The 18,266-nt window shown below is 51.3% G+C and overlaps 1 protein-coding gene across 1 annotated transcript in view; it reads left to right on the top strand.

Moving 5' to 3' along the window:
• The window catches only part of LOC106973682 (uncharacterized), a 32,005-nt gene extending 15,980 nt beyond the window's left edge, over positions 1–16,025 (top strand). Inside the window, 10 exon segments of the mRNA XM_053210096.1 lie at positions 2,696–3,002; positions 3,843–4,202; positions 6,214–6,492; positions 6,728–6,982; positions 9,753–10,031; positions 11,492–11,612; positions 12,591–12,643; positions 12,939–12,970; positions 13,395–13,436; positions 13,695–16,025. Of these exon segments, the coding sequence (XP_053066071.1) occupies positions 2,696–3,002; positions 3,843–4,202; positions 6,214–6,492; positions 6,728–6,982; positions 9,753–10,031; positions 11,492–11,612; positions 12,591–12,643; positions 12,939–12,970; positions 13,395–13,436; positions 13,695–13,760 (1,794 nt within the window). The 3' untranslated portion in view covers positions 13,761–16,025.
• Positions 16,026–18,266: the final 2,241 nt, after the last annotated feature.

The following is an 18,266-nucleotide window of genomic DNA, read 5'->3' as shown; positions in this document are numbered from 1 at the left end:
GTCGGGTGTCTGCCCACTGAGACAGGTCCCTCTGTAGACAGCTCAGCCCTCCACACCCTCTGTCCTTCGAGGGGCAAAGGCCCACCCACACTTCCGGTCTCAGCCAAAAGATCACTTTGTTATGGGTGCTGACGTGACCCCCAGGCCAGCTGAGACCCCGTTACTTGCTCCTGTCACACTAGACGCTTTCCCTTCACGGCTCTTTTCTCCATTTTATTGTACTTTATTTTCAATCTTATTTAAAAAAATTTTTTGATGTTCACTTAAGAGAAAGACAGCTGTGAGCAGGGGAGGGGCAGAGAGACAGGGAGACACAGACTCCAAAGCAGGCTCCAGGCTCTGAGCTGTCAGCACAGAACCTGACGCAAGGCTCGAACCCACGAACCATGAGATCAAGACCTGAGCCAAAGTGGAACACTTTACTCAACTGAGCCAACCAGGTGCCCCTTTTTCCACTTTACAGAGAGAGAGAGAGACAGAGAGAGAGAGAGAGAGAGAGAGAGAGAGAGAGAGAAAGTGGTAGAGAGGCAGAGGGAGAGAGAGAGAATCCATGCAGGCTCCACACTGAGCGGGCAGCCGACAAGAGGCTCAATCTCACCACAGAGAGATCATGACCTGAGCCAAAATCAAGACTCGGACATTAAATCAACTGAGCGACTGAGGCTCCCCACCTTCCCTCCATTTTAAGGGTGTCCTAAAAGCCATGGTTTTCTCTGGGTGCCTGTGGCCCTGTTTCAGGACCCATGTCTGTCCTGTTCTCTTTGGAGTCCCCACCACCCAGCCCCGTGCCCCGTGCCTGACCCTGTGCAGGATGGGACAGGAGAACCCAGGATCTACGTTTGTTTCCATCTCAGAGGGGCTGAGGGTCTCCTCCCCTGTAACAGAGGAAGCCCTGGGAACCCTCAGCTGAGTCTCCAGGTGGGCTCTGTGGGAGGCCTAGAGCAAAAGCAGGGACACAGATGACACGGATGCATTCCCCCCCCCTCCCGCCCCGTGCTGTGATGAGGAAACAGGACATTGTGGTGTCCAGCCCCCTCCCCCCAAGCCAGTGCCTCTTCCAAAGTCTCAAGAGACTCTACTGGGTCATTCCTTGAAACCTCAAGGACAGAGAGTTCCTCCTAAGGGAGCACATCTCTCTGGGCGGACAATTCTCCTGACTCACGATCAGGAATCTTCTGGATGGTGCCTGTCCACTCCCTGGGCTCACCCTACCCTGAAATGGAGTCAGGCAACCCAGGACCCACAGGGACCAGGACCCAGGCTGCCCAGGGCTCAGGGCCCACGCATCCTTTGGAGCCCGGTCAGGATCCCTCACCCAGCATTGCCTCCAGGGGGCGACATAGGAAAACTCGGGCAACAAACAGGAATTAAAATGTGAAGCTGGCTTTGTTTGCCTAAGGAGGTAGAGGAGCCTGATTTCCATCTCTTTCTCCAAGAGACCCTTCTGAGTCCCTCCCGTGTGGCTGTTCTGTCCTGCCCACTCCTTCTAGGGGCCGAGGAGCACCCTGATCTGTCAGGGGTCCCTGTGCAGCCCCCACTCCTTGCCTGGCACCAGCCACGGGGGAGGCAGGGTGACCCCAGGAAAGTCCCCCTGGCAGAGCACACGGGCTGCCCAGGAAGTTCAGTAGCACACGGTCAGCCTCTCGGCCACAGTGCAGCAAGCAGACAGGTAGAGGAAGGGTCTCCTTACGATCTTCCCTCGAGGATCAGGGAACCTCCCGCCACCGGACCTCCCCCCACCTCTTCTCTTCCCGGGACACACAGGAAACCGCCTGCACACCTGGAACCTGAGCTCCTGAGACACTTGGTCCCGGGTCTCGGTCCCTGAAAGCAGAGGCCGGGCTGGGGACACCCAGGGATGGAGAGTGGGTCCCTCACCAGTCATCACCCTGCTTGCCCTCTTCTCACCCTCAGAACATTACTGTGACCTTGCTGCCAGGAGTCAATGCAACTTCCCCAGAGCATTTGACAACACTGGGGGGACCCGGTGCCCCGCTGGGCTTCTCTGATACAGATGGAAAGAATCCCCTGGGTTTGGGGCCCCTGGGGCTCTGTGTGCAGTGCTGACAGACTGGAGGCCAGGACTCAGCAGAGGCCACCTCGGAGTAGGGAGGAGGCTCGTCCTCTGAGAGAACCAGGTCCCCGTCAGCCTGGCTATTCAAAGTGTGCCTGGCCCAGGACAACCAGCCTCACCTGAGAGCTTGTTAGATGCGGACTCTCAGGTCCACACCACACTGCTGAGTCAGAATGTGCATTTTACAGGATCTGCAGACCCTCTGTGGGTGCAGGAAAGAAGGAGGTGGCCCCACTCCCACATCCTGGGGTCTCAGCCTGGCTGGCCATCTGCTGAAGCAGCATTTCTAGGGGTCACCAGGGCATTCGCGATCTTTAGAAAGATCCACAGGTGATTCCGATGCCCGGTGGGGGTAACATCCCTGTGACGAGAGTTCCTGGGGTAGCCCCTCGGGCTCCTGCTCTGAAGAGAAAAGCCACATGGGGAGGAGAGAGGGCTGCAGGGGGCTGACTGTGCGCCCCGACCCTGAGCTGCGGGGAGAGCCCAGGACACCAATGCCACAGGCTTGTGCTTGTCCACACAAGGGCATTGTGTGCGCACTCGCATATGGTGGGAAATCCCAGCTGAAGAGGGAGAGGCCTCAGCAGTTCGCAGGGAACCCAAAGATAGACGAAATGAAAGGGGAAGGAGACCAGGAGGGCAGGAGTGAGGGGAGGGGAGGGCAAGGAAGGGGAGGGGGAGGGACCGGGCAGAGACCCCGCCCCCGCCCACGTGACCCGGCCAAGCGCTCCTGCCCCCAGGGGCGGTTCAGCACAGAGGGAGGAAGGACCACAGAGCCAACTTGTCGTGACAGCGGTGCTCCTGAGCATTTCTGGAGCCGAAGCTCTCCTCACAGAGGGAAGGACAGAGCAGGCAGCAGGCGGCATGGAGCCCCCCTCGGCCCTTCCCCGAGGAGGGCGTGTTCCCTGGCAGGAGCTCCTGCTGGCAGGTGAGAGGGACGATCCCCTGGGTTAAGGGTGAAGGGAAGAGAGAGGCTGGCTGCGGTCTCCCAGGGGAGGATGGGGCGCCGAGAGGGGACATGGGAACAGAGCAGGGCAGGGCAGGGCAGGAGAGGGGCTTCCCGGCTCAGCAACAGGAAAATCTCATGATCTGGAAGAGGCGAGCGAGCGACGTGCTGTGTCCCAAGTTACTCATCACTGAGGGCTGAATTTTGGACAGGATGTGAGCAAGCAGGGACCCTAAACGCTGCCCCTCCCACCAACCTGAGATATTGCCAGATCAATGCTGGGCCCTGGGAACACTCATTCATTCATCCACAGGTATTTGCAGCCGGCCCCACCACTGGGGCACAACACAGATCAGAGTCCCTGCCCTCCCTGAGCACACTTCTCTGGGGAGGAAGACAGACAAGCAAAGACACAGAATGGGAGGTCGGGCATTGACAGGCCATGAAGGGAACAGAGCAGGGAAAGGTCAGAATGTGAAGACAGAGGGTCTTTAGAGGAGGCGGTGTGGGCAGGCCTCTCCCAAGGACCCCGTGAGTGTGAGCAGGTACCTGAGGGCAGTGAGGGAGTGAGCCCACGGACATCTGAGGGAGAGTATTGGAAACAGAGGAAATCACAAGTTCAGAAGCGCTGAAGCCATGGCGGTCGTGCCCTGACCTTGACCGGTAGGACGCGTGCGCGCACTCTCACACACACACACACACACACGCTCACCCCTGGGCCCAAGGCTGAGCGATTAGGACCTGCTCAGTCTCCAGCGCCCCATCTTTCCGTCCCAATACATAGGCCAAATATTGATCCAGGTCTTCTCTCTTCCCTCCTAGTCTCACTCCTAACCTTCTGGAACCCTCCCACCACTGCCCAAGTCACTGTTGAATCGGTGCCGCCCAATGCTGCCGAAGGGAAGGACGTTCTTCTGCGTGTCCACAATCTGCCTGCCAATCTTATAGGCTATGGTTGGTTCAAAGGGACAACTATAGATCCCTATAGGCACATTGTATCATATGCAGCAGACTCACAAGAAATTACCCCAGGATATGCACACAGTGGCAGAGAGACATTATATCTCAATGGATCCCTGCTGTTCCAGAACATCAACCTGGAGGACACAGGATACTACACCCTACAAATCATAAAGAGGAATGTTCAAGTTGAAAGATTAACTGGACAGCTCCGTGTGTATCGTGAGTAATTCCTGTCACCTCTGATGTCAGGTGGAGTGAATTCTACTTGGTACACACAGGATTGACAGGCCTGGACTGTGCCTCCCTTCCCTTCTGCATTTTGTCCCAAATGGTGTTTGAGCATTTAGTGCAGGACACACACAGTAAAGATGAATTTCCTAAGATTGCAACTCCTTTCCTGGAATCCAGACTCTACGACCATCTGAGAAAGACCATGCAGGTCACAGTCAAGGCCAGGCCCGAAGGGGCCCTGGGATCCTCACTAGAGCTCAGCCCAGAAGGCCCTTGCCCAGAACAGTGCCTTGGGGCTCCTGAGTCTCGTGACCCCGGGGACTCTGTGTCAGGGTGGGGTAGGGCTCCTGGGCAGGGCTGACAGGGAGCAATGATTTCCCAGCTGCCCGAGTCCTGAGCCTCTGAGCTGGTTGCCAGCCAGGGCTCGGTCTCCAGATCTACATCTGGAGAGAGGCATGGGCAGCACAGACATAAAAATGCTCCAGTCCATTAGCCAACTGCTGTGGGGGACTTAGGAGACTCCAGCGGAGGGTCAGCACCCCCAGGGAGGAACAGAGCAGAGAGATGCTCTTGACGGCTCTTCCTCTCCCAAGAAGGAGGCCCAGGGAGGGAGCCTTGTCTTGTGGAGGCAAGAGTAAGAGAGGCCATTTGATTGGCCGGCCGCGATATACCATTTTAGGGCCAGGTATTTAAGGATGGTTAAAGGTTACTTCACAGGCATGGCAGGTGGAGATCATTTACCATTATTCCTGTTGTATTAGGGGGAAACTGAGGCCCAGGGAGGTATAGTCACTGAATCAGGGTCACACAGGCTGATGGGCTGCTGGGCAGCACAGCCCCGTCCTCTCCTCCATCAGCGGGAAGGGTGCTGGTGTGGGCAGTGAGAGCAAATAGAGGCTCATTCTGTGTTCACTCTCCAACTAATGACCCCCAGCAGCAACCTGAGTCAGCATGCCCCTGCCACCCCTCAGGTGGCCCATCCTCACCTCCCTGTGTTGGACTTGAAATCACTGAGTGTTTCCTGGTGTGTTGGTGTCGCTCCCACTGGGGTGGCATTGCCTTCTCCTTCTGACTCTGCACCTGAAACCAGCACAGGGTCCACGTGTAACCAACTCACTTGCTTTTGTTTAGGAGGGAAGGCGTGAGGGGCGCCTGGGTGGATCAGGTGGTTGAGTGTCCAACTTCGGCTCAGGTCCCGATCTGCTGAGATCAAGCTCTACATTGGGCTCCCTCCTGTCAGGGCAAACCTTTTGGATCCTCTGTCCTCTCTCCTTCGATGCCCCTCCCACCCCTCTCTCTGTGTCTCTCTCTGTCTCTGTCTCTCAACAATAAATGAGCCCTAAAAAAATTATTTAAAAAAAATAGGAGGGATGCAGTGAACAGTGTGGGTGCCTCTGTTGCTGGAGAAGGGCCAGGCCTCCTAGGATCCTGCACCAGGATGCCTTTCTGAAGAGATATGGTCATTCATTCGCTCATCACCCCTCCTTCCTGCTCATGCTCTGACTCTTTGCTTGATGTTGGACTCTGCTCTCCCATGTATGGGATCACTGTCTCACAGCAGTCATTATCAAAGCCCCTTCAGGCCCTGGGCCCAAGTACTGAACTGACCTCTGGGCTTGCTTCTGGTGTCCCTGGGTGTCATTTCTGCTCAGATCCCCATCCCCTGGCCAAGCCATCAGGTCTGCGAAGAACCAGGAGAGGTGACGTGTTGGGGGATTGGGGGCTGTCTCTGACTCTGTCCCGCGTCTTCCACGACAAAACTCTGCTCTGTGATTGACATTTGAGAAACTCTGTGCTTGCTCTCAGACACACAGAGCAGGGGGCTTTTCCTTCTGTGAGTCCTCAGATCCTCTCGCATTTGTCTTGAGATTCACAGATCTGCTTTATTCTTAAGGACTCGGGTTGGCAGACAGATGAGAGAAGGCAGCTCTGATTGAAGATGCCTTTGGAGGAATCACAGGTACCACACAGGGCAATGTTCTCTCTGTTGTCTACACAGCGGAGTTACCCAAACCCAACATCACAAGCAACAACTCGGACCCCGTGTAGAACGTGGATTCTGTAGTATTAACGTGTGAACCTCAGACTCAGAACACAAGCTACCTGTGGTCAGTAAACAGTAAGAGCCTCCCGGACAGCACCAGGCTGGAGCTGTCCCTGGACAACAGGACTCTCACCTTACATGGTGTCACAAGGAATGACACAGGACCTTATGAGTGTGAAACCTGGAACCCAGTCAGTGCCGGTCATAGTGACCCATTCACCCTGAATGTTCTCTGTGAGTAACTTGTATTCCTACATGGCCCAGGCTGCCAGCCCAAATCCACGCTGCCAGAGGCCAGGCCACATCTGTCCTTCTGGGGTCTGAGTACCTGACTCTCACCTAGACACCCAGGCTGGCCATGGCTTCTGACCCAACTTAGCTGGACACTGTGGCCCCTATACACACCCAGATCTTCCTCTTCCCCTTCCCTTGGATTACATCACGTGTGGCTTTATTCTGTTTGCTCCAGATGGCCCAGATGCCCCCACCATTTCCCCCACAGACTCCTATTACCGTCCAGGGGCAAACCTCAGTCTCTCCTGCCACTCAGCCTCTAACCCGCCTGCACAGTATTCTTGGATTATCAATGGGAGCCCCCAGCCATCCTCACAGGAGCTCTTTATCCCCAACATCACTGTGAATGATACTGGATCCTATGCCTGCCTTGTTTATAACCCTGGCACTCGCCTCAATAAGTTCACGGTCAAGACTATCACAGTCTCTGGTAAGTGGATCCCTGAAGCATTTACATCAAGCACTGTGGTGGAGATCTTCCTGGTTTCCAGAAAAGAGCCTAGAAGAAGTTATTTTGCATTTGCTTGTGACTCAGATCTGTCCTTGAACTCTCCCATCACATGTCTGCAGATGCTTCCTCCCTGTGCTGTCTGATTTCTCATGGCAGATCTTGAGATCTGAGATCTGAGATCTCCCAGTCCAGTCTGCAGTGTGGGGAGGGGATTCTGTCAGCTCCCCAAACCCCCACACATATAAGGCGCCTTTGCAGGTGGGGAAGAAAGAAGGGTCCTCAGGGTCAAGTTGCTTTTTGTTGTTGTTGAATTGCAGAAGTGTTTTATATATTCTGGATATTAATCTCTTACCAGCTATGATTTGCAAATGTTTTCTTCCAGTCTGTGGGTGCCATCACTTTGTTATTGTTGTTGTTGGTGGTGGTGGTGGTGGTGGTTGTTAGGGAACTTTAGCTGACACACAATGTAACACTAGTTTCATGTGCACAACATAGAGATTGGACAACTCTGTGTTATGCTATGCCTACCACAGTGTAGCTACCATCTGTCACCATGCAATGCTATTAAAATACCATTGACTAGGGGCACCTGGCTGGCTCAGTAGGTAGAGTATGTGACTCTTGATCTCGGGGTTGTGAGTTCACGCCCCACATTGGGTGTAGAGCTTATTTAATCTTAAAATCTTTAAAAAATTAAAATAATAAAATGCCATTGACTATATTTCCTATGCTGTCTATTTCCTTCCTGAGTCCTATTTATTCCTTAAGTGCTACCATCACTTTCTTGATTGTGCCTTTTGGTGCACAGAAGTTTTCTGTTTCAGTGCAATCCAGTTCATTTGTTTTTTCTTTTGTTGTCTTTGCTTTGGGTGTCATATCTAAGAAATCATCAGAAATCCAGTTTCAATAAGCTTTTGCTTTATGTTTTCTTCTAAGACTTTCACAGTTTTGACTCTTACGTTTAGATGTTTGATCTGTTTTAAGTTAGTTTTTGTGCATGATGTAAGGTCAGGATCCAACTTCATTCATTTGCATGGGTATCCAGTGTTCCCAAGACCATTTCTTGAATAGAAGTTTTTCTCCATTGAATGGTCATGACAACCGTACTGAAAATCACTGGACCATATGTATCAGGATTTGTATCTGGGGTGCCTGTTGTATCCCATCGGTCTCTATGTCTATCTATATAGCAGGCCCACATTATTTTGGTGACTGTAGCTTTGTAGTCAGGAAGTAGGAGTCCTCCAACTTTGTTCTTTTTCAAAATAATTTTGGCTATTTGAGGCCCCTGAGATTCCATGTGACTTTTTGGAAATTTCTATTTCTGCAAAATATTTCCTTAAGAATTTAACAGGGGGGGCACCTGACAGACTCAGTACAGTGGATCATGCGACTCTTGATCTCGGGGTTGTATGTCCAAGTCCCACGTTGGGTATAGAGATTCCTTAAAAATAAAATCTTAAAAGAAAAGCATTTGTTACGGATTACATTGAATCTGTGGATCTCTTTGGGTAGTATTGTCATCTTAACAATATTAAGTCTCATCATCCATGAACATGGGATGTCTTTCCCTTCATTTGTGTCTTCTGTAATTTCTTTCAGCAACGTTTTCTAGATTTCCATGTATACTCTATTGCCTCATTCTTTCATTCCTAACTATTTTATTCTTTTTAATGTTATTGTAAATGAATTTTTTTCTTGATTTTGGGAGGAAGGTATTTTTAGCGTATAGCAGCACAATTGATTTTTGCCTGTTGATTTTGTATCCTGCAAGTTTGTTGAAATTGTTTATTAGTTCAACAATTTTTGCAGAATCTTTACAGTTTTGTACATATAATTTCCATCATCTACAACCAGACCTCATTGTACTTATTCCTTTCCAATTTGATTGCATTCTATTGTTTTTCTCCTAATTATTTTGACCTGGACTCCTTTCCTCTGTTGAACATGGGTGGTGAAAGAGTCATGTTTATGTACTATCTGATCTTAGAGGAAACACTTTCCGTGTTTCACCATAGAGTATGAGGCTAGCTGGGGGTGTTTCCTATAAGGCCTTTATTCTGTTGCAATCATTTCCTTCTATTTATAAGGGTGCCAGTATTCTGTATACAGTAACCGCTTCTTTACAGAAGTTTTTAACCATGAGAGTCAATCCACAGTGGTGGAAGTAAAAGCCTTCTTCAGCCTGAGAAATCCTGTAGATTGAAACTCTTTAATTCCTAAGGTGATGAAGACTGGGTGGGCTGCTCTCATTTCCTAATAAATTATATCCGTGCAAATACCTTCCCTACTTTACACAAAGCTGCTGGGGACGCAGAGATAGAAGGCCTGCAAGCCTTCCTCCCCACCATACACACAAAGGTATATAAGGAGTGAGGCTTGATCTATTAAAGTCATAGAAGTTCAAGAAAGGAATCACACAGGAGTCCATGGGAAAAATTCCACCTGCTGATGAGGATGCTGGACATGGGCTAAGAGGTGTGTGGTGCTGATACTACAGAGATGTCCAGGCAGACCAGGCAGATGACTGAGGGCCAGAGGGGGACCTGAGGGTCAGAGGGAGAGGTACAGCCCCCTCCTTATAGATCGCCACCTGAACAAAGACACTCATCCTTCTGCAGACATCAGGGCCATCCTCTGGGGCACCTTTACAGAGCTCAGTGGGGCCCTAGGAGTGGCCGAGATCTTGGAAGAAGGAGCATGGCCCCAGGCCCCCTCTCATTCTGTCACCTCCTCTGTTTCTCCACAGAGCAAGTGTCCCAGCCTACTGTCCATGCCAGCGACACCACAGCCACAGAACATAAGGACTCTGTGGTCCTGACCTGCTCTACAAATAACACAGGGGTCTCCATCTGGTGGTTTTTCAATAACCAGAGTCTAAAGCTCTTGGAGAGGATGAAGCTGTCCCCGGACAACAGCACCCTCACCATAAGCCCTGTCAGGGTGGGGCATGCCGGGAATTATCAGTGTGAAGTTTCCAACCCAGTCAGTTCCAGGAAAAGTAACCCCGTCAGGCTGGCTGTGAGCTGTGAGTAACCCTCAACTTCTCCCCCTTCCTCCCTGTATATTTCATGGGCAGGGGATGTGTGTGAAATAGAATGCCGGTCTGGGGGAGGTGGGAGCCTCCTTCACAGCCTTTACAGCAATGTGGATGAGATCCCCGGAATTAGACTAATCTTGTTAACATCTTGGTTCTGCTTTATACCAGCTGTGGGACCTCAGACAAGACACGCAACCTCCAGAACCTAAGTTTCCTCATCTGTAAAACTGGAAAGAACGGCTGGGTCTTAGGGCTGTTCTGAGGGTTGTCACTATGACGTTAATGAGATCTTAAATCCTGAGACAGCATCCTACACAGGTTCAAGGCTCAATCAAATTTAGCAGTTCTTGTTCTTTTGTCAATGACGTTGTTGTTATTAGCCGTAACGTCCCGTGGAGCTGGGATTAAGTGTTGTCTCAACTCGGTCCAGTTCTGTGACCTTCACTACTTTACTGAAGCCCTTGACACTCTCAGACCGTAAATTGCACAGTGGGGTTGACACCTGGCCGCCTCATGGAAGCAGCAGATGAGATAAACACAAAGTATTTCCCATGTGCCTGGCCCAGCGCTGACCTCGAAAGCAGTCAGCTAGTGTTGTTTTCACTAATCTGTGTTGAGTGGACAAGTAGGGGCCTCCCTCTAAGACCATCGATAGTGATGGAAAAGAAGAAATGGGGGAAGAGGCATAATGTGAGAGGAAGAGAGAGAGGCCTTAGGAGGAAAATAAGCAGGATGTTGGCACTGACCACAGTTTTGGGCAGAGGAGGGCAACATGAAGATTCAAGTCCAAGGTTTCACTATGAGGAGTAGAAACGACACAGCAGGGGACACCTGGGTGGCTCAGTTGGTTAAGCTGGCAATTCTTGTGGGTTTTTTTAAAGTTTTTTTAAGCTTATTTATTTATTTTTAGAGAGAGAGAGAGAGAGAGAGAGAGAGAGAGAGATGGAGTTAGGGAGATGCAGACAGAGAGGCAGAAAGAATCCCAAGCAAGCTCCGTACTATCAGCACAGCATCCAATGCAGGGCCAGAACCCATGACCCATGAGGTCATGGCCTGAGCCAAAGACACATGCTTAACCAACTGAGCCACCCAAGTGCCCCAAGCGTCCAACTCTTGATCTCAGCTCAGGTAATGATCCCATGGTTCGTGGGTTAGAGCCCCTCGTTGGGGCCTGCACTGAAAGCAGACACCCTGGTTGGGATTCTGTCTCTCGCTCTCTCATGCCCCTCCCCCTTCTTGCTCTCTCTCTCTATCTCTCAATAATAAAAAAACTAAATGACACAGCAGCCAAGCGGGTTGGGATGCTGTAGGGATAACACACACCACCCAGACCTCAAAGGTCTTTCCTTCCTCCTTAACCAGGCCATTCCCCCCACCCCCAAGCCCCTCATGGCTTCAGCAGATATGACTTGGGACTCATTCCTCCTCCCTTTTGCTTCTTATTTCAGATGGAAGAAGCCCCACGGGCCTCCCTGTGGGGACCAGTGTTGGCATTGCAATTGGGGTCCTGGTTGGGGTGGCACTCGTGGCCGCCCTGGGGTATGTCCTGCTCCGTGTGAAGGCGGGAAGGTACGATGGCATTTCCCACACACGATCCTGTCCACCACCCCTCCCCCACCCCAGCGGACTCACCAGCAGGCAGACGCCGTCCTGACCCAGGATTCTGGGCTGGGTGTCCCAGACCTCCCAACTGCCCCCTGGATTTCTCCTCTGATCACACCTGGCTCCTTCCTCACCAGCTGCTGCCCGGGGCCCTTCCTCCACAGCTGCCTCTGTGCAAAATTAGGGACAATCACAGAACAGCCCCTCAGGGTTGTCCTGGTTCACTCGGCAACCCTACAGCAATGCTCGCTTCTAAGTGCACGGAGGAGACTGGTACCTCCCGTGGTTTGTCAGTCCACATGCCCTGGGACGGGGATTTGCAGCCTCAGGACCGAGGGTGGTCCTGGCCAAGGTCACGCAAGGGAGAGTGGAAGACCCTGACAGGCCGGGTAGGGTCGACCCCCAATGTGCCACATACGGGAACCACGGCGCCTGATGTGTGAGATCGCAGACCCTGGGCCCCGTCAGGTAGAGGTCCTGGGACGATGCCCCTCGTCCATGCAGATGGAGATAGAGCACGAGCCAATGTCAGTTTTCAGCGAATTCTGGCCTGAGGACTCGAGAGTCTGGCCACAGCAGGGGCACTGCATTCAGGGATCTGACATACCTGGGGCTCCCCAACCGTCCTGCACATGCAGCTGGCCGCCTTGACCCTTCCACTACTCAGACCCTCGTGTGTTTCCTTTCCTGGGCCCTTGATCCCTTTTCGGGACACTTTCTCCTAGGTGTCCGTCCGCTGCCCAGCTTCCTCTCTGGTCCGAGGATACATGTGCTCCGAAGGCCTTTTTTTATCCCTCTCCTGGGCCCTTCCCCTCCTAAATTGACTGGTGGAGAGATGGGGTCTCTAAGCCCTGCTTGGAATGAGGACCCTCCCTGTCCCCTGTTCTGACACCAGAGCTGTGACCTCTCCCTGCCCACCTCACGAAAAAGCCTGATCTTTCCTAGGGCCAGTGGCCAACGTAATCACAGAGAGATGGGGCACCCAGCCTGCACCCTTGGTGAGTATCCCTTCAGCCCAGGCAGCACAGGGAGCCCCTCGACCTGCCCCCAATGTCCACTCCTGCCAGTCACACCCTGGGGCCTCTGACCACGTCCCTGGGGCTTCAGTACAGGGGACCCCAACTGGCCATACTCCCTGACCTATGGAATCTAGGTCACGGCTCAGCACCTCCCAGACCAGCACCAGTGGGTCTCCCTGTGGGAGGTGCTCCTTCCCTGGTTCTCTGAGAGCCGATGACCTGGTACCTCCTGGGAGGGTGGACCCTGGGTGCTAATTCCTGTTTCTGTCCCCAGGTCATGGTCCAGTCAGCAGCACCACATCCCCGGTAAGCCCGCCCCCTCCCCACTGGGGTCTAGGTTGTGCGGGCGCAAGGCAGAGAACCAACGAATTCAGCAGCACAGCACACACCCTGCTTCCCCCAGAGAGCCAGGACAAGGCAGGGCCCGTTCTGCCAGGACTGGGACCGTCTTCAGGGACAGGACCACTCCCCACCCCGTCCTGAGTCTCTCCTGCCACTCTGAGCTGGCCCAAGGGGAACCCTGGAGTCTGGCCAAGGACAGAGCACTGGGAACATCAGCCAGGGGTCCTGGGCTAATAGGAGTGGGGCAGGGAGTTCAGGGAGATCGGTCTGGGTCTGGGGTGTGGGTCAACAGGCTTGGCGAAAGCTGCTCAAGAGGCAGAACGGGTCACCCCTGCAGAGAAATGACTCTCCCTCTGTCCACTGACACCCATTCTCTCCCCCTGTTCAGAGCGCCCTACCCAGCCCGAGGACAGCCGTTCCCATCTACCAGGTGAGTGTGGGCAATGAATGTTCAGGTCCCCCAAGCCCAAGGGGGCTGAGGATCTGTCCCCAGCCTGCCCTGCCTGTGCTTTCAGGTTTAGGACACAGCAGGGCAAAAGGGCACAGGGGCTAGTGGGAGGAAGGAGGGGCCTGGGGCAGAAACCTGCCACCCAGCCAGGTTCCCAGAGAGGTGGACGCAGGACCTGAAAGTCACCCAGACATGTTCTGGGAAGCCTGCGGGGTTCAGAGGCCTCTTTTTCTTTTACAGGAGTTACAACACCCTGACAGGAACATTTACTGCCAGATCAACCACAAAGGACAAGTGTCTTCTTAGTTTCCCCTTCCCCTGGGAGCTACTCCTTCCAGGGGCCTTCCTGAGACCCCAGACCCTGGGTGGGGTCAGGTACCCCCGCCTGAGCCAGAGAACCAGCTCTAAGCCCAGAGGATATTCAGGGACATGGACCCAGGGTCCGGGCCTTCCTGATTTCTGGAAGCCCTGACAGGCTGCCACGAACCCCGGATGGGCCAGGACAAAGGCCCCCGTGTCCCAGGAAGTGGGGTTTCCCAGGGAAAGTATCCTGGGCCCTGACCCGCCAGGGACAACATGAGGGGATCTGATGAAACAGGACTCTTCCCCCTCCTTGGCCCTTTTTTGGTGAATGGTGATTTCTCTGAGCAGAAATTCACCTGAACCTCTGGGGCCCTTCTCTCCTGGGTCACACAGGGAAATGTTCCCTCTGAGTTCACCAAGCCCCCACCTTAGTCCCCTGAGATAGAGGAGGGGCGAGGGGTGTTGACATGCTGGGACCACGTTAACTAGAAAAGGAGAGATCACCAGAGCTGTGGCCAAACTATGACAGCACTCAGCGGTCCTCACCCTGCTCAGGGACCAAGGCTGGAGACACCTCCAGTGTCTGCACATGTGCACAGGGTTCTCAGGAGCACAGGACATGGGGCCTCTGATGACCACACGAGGAGGAGCTCGGAAGGAGCAGCCATGGGCAGGCACACATCCCAGGTGGGACCCCTTCATAGCCTTTTGGTGTCCTGAGCCCTTTGGTCCTCCTCACCCATCCCCAGTGGCCCTGACTGGTGGCCTTCACCAATAAACTTGCCCTGTCCCCAGATCCAAGATCCAGGGCACTGAGACCTGTCTGAAGCTTTCTCCAGCCTTCGGGATGTCCTTCCTGCTGGGGTAACATAAAGGCAGGTTGTCAGAGGAACGCCAGGGTTTGGGACCCAGAATTCATGCTCTGAGCATAGCCTTCCCGGACACTGCCCATGACGTCTAGCCCAGTACCTCCCAGTATCTCCCTGAACGGGATCTTATCTTGAAACACACCTCCTCCCCATAAATAAGCATGCAGGTCAGAGGCAGAGGGCTTCCCCCACCTAACTCTCACCCAGGCTCCCATGGTGATGGGACAAAGTGTCCTTCCACCTAGTCCACAGGCCTCGTCCTGCTGTCCCACCTGCAGCCTCCTCCACACACCTGGGCCAGCGGCTCTCAGTCCTTCCCTGAGGCCCCCAGTTGGGTGCCCATGTGGATTCGCTCGCATCAAGGTGCCCTGTTCACACAAAAGCGGCCCAAGCACCAAGGCACCGCACCCACGTTTCACAGGTGGGTTTGCCATCACCCACTTGTTTCTTAGTCATGAGATGAGAGGTAAGAAAAACAAGCTGCAAAGTATCACGTCATTTTTAGCTCTGTGATGCTCCTATCACAATGCACACTATGTTGGATTAGACAGGGTGACGCCTCTTGTTAGTTTCCTCTTGCTGCTCTAGCAAATTATTGTAAGCTTAGTGGTGGATGTCAACACAAATCAAGGTGCCCACCTGGCTGTCTCTTCTGGAGGCTTAGGAGAGAGTCTGTTTCCTTGTTTTTCAAGCTGTGCCGTTGGAGGCTGCCCACGTTCCATGGATGTGGCCCCTTCCTCCACCTTCAAAACCAGCAGTGCAACATCTTGAAGTCTCTCTGTGTCCTGTTTCCACATCACCTCTTCTCTGGTTCTGCCTCTCCTGCCTCCTTCTGTCACTCCCTCTCTCATGCCTGGGTGGCTCAGTCAGTTATGTGTCCAACTTCAACTCAGGTCATGATATCACAAATTTCAGCCCTGTGTCAGACTCTGTGCTGACAGCTAGGGAGCCTGGAGCCTGCTTTGGATTCTGTGTCTGTCTTTCCCTGCCTCTCTCCCTCTCTCTCTCTGACTAAGCCCTGGGCATAGTTGGGGGACATCAGAACCTTGGACAGTGTCTCAGCCTGGGGCTGAAGAAGCTGCCCATGTCTATTCTCTGTATGAAAGGTGTAATGAGGGGTCTGTTGATTGACCTAGGCTCAGATCATGATCTCAGGGTTTGTGAGCCCAAGCTCACGTGGGCTCTCTGCTGTCAGTACGGAGCCCACTTCAGATCCTCTGTCTCCCCCTTTCTCTCCCCCTACCCCGTGCTCTCTCCTTATCTCTCTCTCTCAAAAATAATACAAACATTTAAAAAAGTGATAATAGAGGCTCCTGGGTCACTCAGTCGGTTAAGCATCCGACTTCAGCTCGGGTCATGATCTCGCAGTCCGTGAGTTCGAGCCCTGCGTCAGGCTCTGGGCTGATGATGGCCCAGAGCCTGGAGCCTGTTTCAGATTCTGTGTCTCCCTCTTTCTCTGACCCTCCCCCGTTCATGCTCTGTCTCTCTCTGTCTCAAAAATAAATAAACGTTAAAAAATTAAAAAAAAAATTTAAGTATACAATTCAATGATTTCTAGTATATAATTCACAGAATTGTTCAACTATCAGTAGAATCAATTGTGAACTATTTTTATACTTACAGCCATTAGCAGTCATGCCCTCTTTCCCCAGATGCCCACAGTCTTAGGCAACTACTAATAATCTACTTCCTGTCTCTACATCCATCTCTGGGATTCAATGGGCAGACTATGATGAGCAGAATAATGTCCTCCCAAAGATATCCAAATCCTTATTCCTGGAACCTGTAAATATACTACATTACATGGCAAAGGGGAATTAATGTAACCAATGGAATTAAGGTTGTTAATCTGCTGCCCTTAAAAAAAAATGGACACTATCCTTGATTATCTGGGATGGGCCTAACGTCGTCATGAGTCCTTAAATGTGAAAGAAGAAGACAGAAGGATCAATGTCAGAGTGAGCTGATGTGAGAAAAACTTGGTCAATTGTTCTGGACTTTGAAGATGGAAGGAGGCCACAAGTGAAGCAGTTATCAGCAGACTCCAGAAAGTGGTAAAGGCAAGAAAACTGATCCACCCCTAGAACCCAGAGAAAGGAATGTGGCCCTGCCAATATCTTTATTTTAGCCCAGCAAGATCCATGCCAGACTTCCGACCTCCAGAATTGTAAGGTAACAAATGTGTTGTTTTAAGCCACTGTGCTTCTGGTAATTTGTTACAACAGTAATAGGGCACTAATATAGATGTCATATTAGTTTACATTTTTGCATTAATATTAAATTTGGGGGGCTTGATAATAGGACTGTGGATGTATAGGAGGAAGTCCTGGTTCTGATGAGATACAGGCTGAGGTAGTTAGGGTGAAGTATTATGGTATCTATAACTTTCAAATGATTCATCAAAAAATCATATATATATATATACATATATATGTGTGTGTATATATATATATAATAAAAAATGTGTGGGTACACGTGTGCACATATTTACATCTATACATCTTACTGTGCCTAATTTATAAATTAAACTTAATTTGGGTATGTATGCATAGGAAAAAACATAGTATACATAGGGCTCAGTACTATCATGGTTTCAGGCATCTACTGGAGATGCCTGAATATATTCCCCATGGACAAGGGGGGCTACTATATAAGTTGGATAAGTGCTGAGAATCTTATGTACAACATGGTGATTTTAGTCAACGATACTGTATTGTATATTTGAAATTGTTAAGAGGGTAGATCATAAGTGATCGCACCACCAACAAAGAATGATAATTATGTGATGTGATGGAGGTGTTAGCTAACGCTGTGGTAATAATCATTTTGCAATACATAGATGAATCAAATCATCACATTGTACAGCTTATGTTGTATGTCAATTGTATGTCAATTATATTTCAGTAAATCTGGGAAAAAACTTTAAAGAACTACCAAAAAAAAGCAAGTAAACAAACAAAAAACAGCAAATATTGTGGGGTGTTTTTTTTTTTTTTGCCTTTTAAAAAAGTTTCTATTTATTTTTTAAGAGAGAGAGCAAGCAGGGAAGGTGCAGAGAGAGGGAGGCAGAATCCCGAGCAGGCTCCGCACTGCCAGCACAGAGCTGGAGGCGGGGCTCGATCTCACAAACCATGAGATCATAACCTGGGCCGTAATCAAGAACCAGAGGCTTAACCGACTAAGCCACCCAGGCACCCCAGCAAATATTGTTGATAGGGAAATGGCAGAATTACATTTAAAATCAACTCAAAGATGTCCAGCATTGTCAGTGTCCTCCTGGGATGTCCCAGACAGCACAGATCAACTGTCATCACTCATAGGTGATTATTGTCTATACAGAGAAGCCCCCAAAGCCTGTAAACATATTGGTAGAAATAATAAAAGAGTATAGCAAGATGTTTGACTTTAAGATAACATAGTGTACAAAATTTATTGCATTTCTATAAATTAGAAACAAATAGAAAATGTCCTTTTTTTCCTTTCTTAAAAATATGTATTTATTTATTTGGAGAGGGAGACAGAGAGGGCAAGAGAACAGGGGAGGGGCAGAGAGAGAGAGAGAGAGAGGGAGAGAGAGAATCCCAAGCAGGCCTCTCACAGTCAGCACAGAGCCCCATGCAGGGCTCCATCTCAGGAACCG

This window comes from Acinonyx jubatus, chromosome E2, assembly GCF_027475565.1.
Source record: "Acinonyx jubatus isolate Ajub_Pintada_27869175 chromosome E2, VMU_Ajub_asm_v1.0, whole genome shotgun sequence".
Lineage (NCBI taxonomy): Eukaryota > Metazoa > Chordata > Mammalia > Carnivora > Felidae > Acinonyx > Acinonyx jubatus.
Note: the sequence above shows the minus strand (reverse complement) of the source record. Positions and strands in the feature narration are given on the sequence as shown.